Below are 6,944 nucleotides of genomic sequence, written 5' to 3'. Positions count from 1 at the left end.
CCTCATGTATGAAAATGTCAAGTCTTCCAACCTAGATGTGGCACAAACAGCAAGTGTCTTACAACTCTCCATTCATGTCTTATGCTCTACATCATTTCACTACAGCAGCTCTTGGCTGGAAGAGTGGACATAGGCTTCCAATTATCTTGGCATGCGCTCTGCTGCCTGGCAGGCTTTCCTTAATGCTTTGTGTGGAAAAACTGTCCCGAGTTGACTAATTCAGCTTACACAAGCACTAAATGAAGAATCCCTTTGTACTGCTCCGTGTTAAAATAAAGGTTAGCTGCAGCAGGTTTCTAGATTTGGTGCTGCATCCATCTTTATTTAGGCTGACTTTCTTAAACCATACTAAAAACTTAAGGCTAGATTCTATGACAGATTGGCGATGTGTACAGTCACCGTGGATCCGATGTACAACTCACTGTGTGTGACGATATACATTTATGTATCCATTGGTCTGCTGTAGCATGAATTTAGACAACAGACGGAAGGGACACCCTTATTTTGGAGGGGTCTGGGAGCAGATTTTTGATATTTTACATGCCAGTTGAAAACACTAGTAAAAACGGATGTAGTCAGTTTCTAGAGACTTTCACCGTGTCCACACATGCGGTGTCCGGAAAAGTCGTGCAAGACAGGACTTTAAGTTTTAACATTCCGTTTAGCCACCCAACCACCTCTTCTCATGTCATGTGATATTGATGCTGTGGTTAAAGGACTACTATAGCGAAAAAAGTAAGCAGTTAAAATCTGACTGAACTGGTTTTGGACTAGTCCACCTCCTCATGGGGGATTCTCTGGCTTTTCTTTTCAAATGTATTTCTTGAACGGCAGTTGCTAAGTCTAACTGCCAAAATAGTAAGATACCAGCCAGCCTCCCTACTTACTTGCACACTATTTTTGCAGTTGAACTAAGCAACTGCCATTCAGGGAATGCTTTTGAAAACAAAGAAAATCCTGAGAACTCCTCATGAGAAAATGGACCTGTTGGTTCGGTCAGATTTTAACTGCTTACTTTTTTTGGTGTAGGGATCCCTCACTGGTTTTTAATTACCGGTAATGGCTTTTTTTGAACAAGACATCCCAAGCAACCCATGTTTGGAAAGTATTTGTGCTTGTTGCCCATAGCAACCAGTCATATTCTTGTTTCATTTGCAATGCAGCACTGCAAATCCACAGGTGAGATAGGCAGATTGAGAGAACATACCTCCTGTGCTCATGTGTTCCCCATGAAAAACTCATAACATGAATAAAAAAAAACAACATGAATAAAATAAAAAAGTAAGAAAAGAAGATAGTGGGCAAGTTATTATTATCACATGTATGTGAATTAAACTTACTAAGCATGTTTGTACAGGTGTATTTTAAGTTCAGCTCTACAAAAACATGTTTTTGGTTTTAAAGCAGGACATTTTATCACTAACCACTTCTAAAGACAAGGGGATTCCCAGACACTTTGTAAAACTCAATAACTATTTTAAAAGATGCAATATGAAGGTAAAAATCTGAGTTAACCAAGCCAGTCATATTAGGAAGAGGCAGAGACTAGGCCAACAGGGACGTGCTACACGGCTAGAGCAAGGAAGCATGCGGAGTAGCATGGCTGAGCCGCTGGAGACAGAGCGGTGGCACCTGAGGCGTGTTTTTACTTGGCGTGTTTTTACTGTTAGAACATGTGAGTGTGTTTTAAGAATAAATTGTGTACTTTTTTTATGGAATGACGTTATGCGAGGCATTATTCCTTTTAAGGATATTGTCAAGTCGCACAGAAGATTGCATGAGACACTGAGGCCCTGATAATCCAAGGTACCCTGGTATTCAGCCTGCATTGACCAGTCTAACAGTGGTCACAGCCACAGGGTGAGTTTGTTCACGGACGGGTGCCCTGGATGTGGATTGTATATCTCCCATTGACATACTGAAGTGGTGCAGAATATGCATATTAGAAATAGAGACCTGTTGAAGGAATTGTTGCAAACCGATGTGTGCTTGGAGGGATGCTATATATTCTAATGTGGTTACCAACCAAGGAAAGAGCTCACTCATGTTTTCATGTAATGTTTTATGTTTTCTTTTAGCTGGTTTTATGATCTGTAGGGGTTGAGAATCCCCCACATGTATGCGCTTTCAATGAGAGAGATTATTGCATATTAGGAACTTCACTAGCTGAATGTTTATGCAGAGTCTGTGACTCTGTACTGAAGCCCTTGTATAAGCATAACAGCCAGAAATCTGGCAAATTCTAAAGGAAATCTGCAGTGACAACACCCTTATATAATGACCGGCTTACTTTGCACCTTTCACTTTCATAAAAAAAAACACCTTAAAAATAACATAAAACAAACCTTTTTGCAGCTAGTGGAAAAAAAGACGCCAATTTACATCTTGGCTTTCTCAGCTTGTATTTCCTCTGCACATCAATAATCTGCTGTAACCCAGTTTTCTAATGAATGCATAAACACAACACTCATTTTACATGACTTCTATCAGTCTCTGCTTTTAAAACTATGTGGGCATGAAGATCTTGTTCCAGATATTGCATGCTTTATACACAAAGACCTTTGGCAGCCAGGAAAAATTCTTTGGCCTTAATGACCATTTTTTTGTGAATGCAGAGAGGATTGGAAACTTTTTCTCGTATTATAACAAGGATAAATTCCTTTGTTCGGGACTGATTTTTTTTTGGCAAGCAAACTGAGTGTCCACTTGATAAAAGCATCTCAAATATGCAAAGATAATAAACAAAGAAAGGAGCTACCAGCTGCAAAATGTTACGCAATTGTAGAATAACAATACAAGAAGTACTTATTATTAAGCAGACCTGTAAAAGCAATGATTTAGTCTATGTAATTAACAATAAAAATAACATTTCAATAGCGCTTTTTTCCCAAAGCGCTTAGGCTGTCTAGATTCAGTAGCTGCTAATAGGATAAAAGTTTTCACACAACAAAAAAATATATTTTGAAAATGCCAAACTGAACAGGTGGGTATTCAGTCTAGATTTAAAGGGACACTGTAGGGGGGTCGGGGGAAGATTAGTTGAACTTACCCGGGGCTTCTAGCGGTCCCCCGCAGACATCCTGTGTTGGCACAGCCACTCACCAATGCTCAGGTCCCACCTCCGGTTCACTTCTGGAATTTCAGACTTTAAAGTCTGAAAACCACTGCGCCTGCGTTGCCGTGTCCTCAATCCCGCTGATGTCACCAAGAGCGCTCAGCGCAGGCCCAGTATGGTCTGTGTCTGCGCAGTACACTCCTGGTGACATCAGCGGGAGTGAGGACATGGCAGCGCAGGCGCAGTGGTTTTCTGACTTTAAAGTCAGAAATTCCAGAAGTGAACTGGAGGCGGGGCCGGAGCATCGGTGAGTGGCTGCGCCAACACAGGATGTCTGCGGGGGACCATTAGAAGCCCCAGGTAAGTTCAACTCATTTTCCCCCGACCCCCCTACAGTATCCCTTTAATCTGTGATCTTCAGTCCAGGATAACTCTGGTAAACCAGGCCCATAATAAGGCCCTGTGTCCGCTGACATCTCATGGTGCTAGCTATTCTGCATGCGGATCTCTTGCTTTGTATTACCCATGGCTTCATTTTAAGTAATGAAAGGGATTCATGTGATTGAAGACCTTGAAAGGAGCAGTTCTCACAGTACTATCTCTGTCTGTGGCAAGGCCAAATGTTTCTGGGACAGTTATTTATAACAGACAAGCCCGTTACATGTTATTGATTTAAAAGACTGAGAAAGTACTTGGCGTTTCAAACGTAGAATATCCAGAAGATTGAGGAACATCATGCTCAAAATATCTTTGATAATCATTCATCACAGACACATTTTAGGGAGATTAACGGTCTTTATGTTATCCAGCATACAACAAGGTGGATAAATCTAATTTAGTATTCAGTGCTTGTGAAAGTTCTTGTTCCAGTAACCGATAAAGAGACTCTCCATCATGGGAGTAAACCCACGTCGTTCCCGTCCAGTCATAGCGCTTAGGTCCACTGAAATATAAACAAAGATTCCATGTCACTACTGAGCTTCTGAACATTCCAATAGAACTTATTCAATAGGGTAGCCTTAGGGCCCTTCCTCTCCAACCCTGTACCACTAAAACACAGTGTACCTCAGGGCACAATATTATCCCCTTTACTGTTCACCATATACATGCTGCCACTTGGAGAAATCATACAAAAACATGGCCTGACATATCATTGCTATGCTGATGACACCCAGCTATATTTGTCATTCAAACCTGATGTCACAGACCCTACTCCACAAATAAACACATGCTTAGCTGAGCTTCAGGAGTGGATGAATAATAATTCGCTGAAACTTAATGCTGACAAAACTGAGGTTCTTGTTATCGAGGGCCAGGGCTCAACAGCAAAGCAGCTCCAGTCTCAACCAACACCGCCAAGGATAGGGAGCTCAGACCTGAACAACTCAGACTGTGTGCGCAGCCTGGGAGTACTGATTGATGGGAAATTAAGCTTCAGGAATCAAATCTCAGCTGTTGTGAAACATTCCTTCTTTCACCTAAGGAATATTGCAAGGATTAAACACCTAATTCCTTCAGAGGATCTTCCAACCCTAGTTCATGCCTTCGTCACATCAAGGTTAGACTACTGCAACGTCCTCTACACAGGCCTGCATAAGAAAGACTTACGCCGCCTGCAATTAGTACAGAATGCCGCCGCAAGGCTGTTAACGAGCCAACCCCGCCATTGCCACATAACACCAACCCTGAGCTCACTCCACTGGCTACCGATAAAATGGAGAATTCTGTTTAAGATTGGCTTACTGACATTCAAATCCTTGCACAATCTGGGCCCTGGATACCTGAAGGACTTGTTGCAACTACATCACACCCCCCACAATCTTAGATCAAAAGGACGTAACACCTTGGTCACCCCCAGAGTCCACCTCAAAACCTTTGGAGACAGAGCCTTTTGTCATGCTGCCCCTACACTTTGGAACTCCCTGCCACACCCAATCAGGACAGCCCCATCCCTGGAAACATTTAAGTCTAAACTGAAAACCTACCTTTTCAGTCTGGCATTCATGAACATCTGACTATCTCCTCTGTAACACAACCCAGCCTGAAACCCTGTATTAATCTGAGACACAGCTATGCGCTTTGAGTCCTATGGGAGAAAAGCGCTTTACAAATGTTATTGTATTATTGTATTATTATTAACTTTAGTGGGGAGTTTTTTAGCCACTGCAAACTCCGGGATTTTTACCCCTTAAAATTCCTGACAATTTTGGCAATTCAGCTGTGCCGCCTCTGATACAGCAATAACGTTTTGATTATTTATGTCGTCATCTAAAGGTGGCCATACATGGTACAATTTTTCATTTTTTTTCGATTAGATAATTTAGTTTGATGATTCCGTTAGATCGAATATAAAGATTTTTGCAGCAAGTCCGATCAGATTTTTCTTGAAGAAAAAACGGGATAATCGTTCAAATTTCTTGATGGAAAAAAAATACTTTATACTTTCATTCGATTATTTAGATCGAATAAACGGGAAAATCAAAAGTTTTTATTGTATCGTGTATGGGCATCATAAGTGATATGTGTGTGTGTTTTGGGACAACCAAGGCTTACTTTGTTTTTGTTTTTGTTTTTTTTCATTTTTCACCCTTGTACTGTTCACATGACAAGTGCCACTGTTCTAAAACACCTCCAAATATATTCTTTGGCTTTTTCCGGTTAAAATGATGCCACATGTGCAATATTTCATTACTAGTTGGGCAAGTAGCGGGCCATTATCGCCAGCCTGTGCGTCTGTAGAGATTAGATTCTATTCATAGGGCGCAAAGTTTGGGGACCTCAGTGCTGTACAGATGCATCACCCTCCTATCTGTCTTCTTCCCTGGACATCTCTTCTCACTCCCATTTACAAGACTTCTCTCGATCCTCTTTCCTCCTCTGGAACACATCTGCCACTCACCACACTTAGGGCTTGATTCACTAAGACAGTGATCTGCAAATTTGGCTCTCCAGCTTTTAAAGAACTACAAGTCCCAAAATGCATTTGTCTTTATGACTCATGTCAGACTCCTGCAATGCATAGTGGAACTTATAGTTCCTTAACAGCTGGAGAGCCAAGTTTGCAGATCACTGCACTAAGACAAATGGAATGTCTTATCAGAGTTAACACACCTTATTACACAACAAGCTTTATCAGGGGTAACACACCTTATCAGCATTAACACACCTTATCAGAGTAGCATAGCGAGCGCTACGAACTTATGCCTGCTAATTGGCAATGACGGGAGCTCCACTCGTCCTGCCCTGAGCCCCTGCGGGTCCAATCACTTTAAAAGGACATTATCTCTGCAGTTTGATTGGCCCAATAGGCTGATCAAAGTGCGGGGATATATAAATCAATAATAATAATAATAATAATAATAATAAATCACTAGGCAACAGCTTAGTACATCCGAATGCTACAGGTGGCAGTCATTAAAGGTCTCTACAAATCTTAACGCCAAGTACAGGTGACCCGTGAGGTTAATTGGCTAGGTAGGGGTTAACACTTCTCTACAGAAGAAAAACAACACATTTGATTAATGTAACACTGTCACTTTAATAACCTTATTGTATGTTTAAACAGTTTAACCTCCACCCCAACTATTCATGAATGATTGCTACAATTTGCATTAGCAGCAATCATTCACTTTGGTGGTGGTGGTGGTAGTGGGGGAATGTTTATATGCACAGTTTATTTAACATCCTTGAACCTACAGGGGGGCTTAATCCAAGAACCTTAAAGAAAATCTGTAACATCAAAAATTCCCCTGGGGGGTACTCACCTCGGATGGGGGAAGCCTCAGGGTCCTAATGAGGCTTCCCACGCCGTCCTCCGTCCCTCGGGGGTCTCGCTGCAGCCCTTCGTACAGCGGCGATGTAAATATTTACCTTCCCAGCTCCTGCGCAG

At 41.7% G+C, this 6,944-nt stretch overlaps 1 protein-coding gene across 1 annotated transcript in view; it reads right to left on the bottom strand.

The window, feature by feature from the left end:
- Window positions 1–3,830: 3,830 nt before the first annotated feature.
- FXN (frataxin) overlaps window positions 3,831–6,944 on the bottom strand; it is a 38,936-nt gene continuing 35,822 nt past the window's right edge. Inside the window, exon 5 of the mRNA XM_068236072.1 lies at window positions 3,831–3,998. Coding sequence (XP_068092173.1) covers window positions 3,857–3,998 — 142 coding nt within the window. The 3' untranslated portion in view covers window positions 3,831–3,856. The remainder of the gene's footprint in view (window positions 3,999–6,944) is intronic.

Source organism: Hyperolius riggenbachi, chromosome 1 (genome assembly GCF_040937935.1).
Source record: "Hyperolius riggenbachi isolate aHypRig1 chromosome 1, aHypRig1.pri, whole genome shotgun sequence".
NCBI lineage: Eukaryota > Metazoa > Chordata > Amphibia > Anura > Hyperoliidae > Hyperolius > Hyperolius riggenbachi.
Note: the sequence above shows the minus strand (reverse complement) of the source record. Positions and strands in the feature narration are given on the sequence as shown.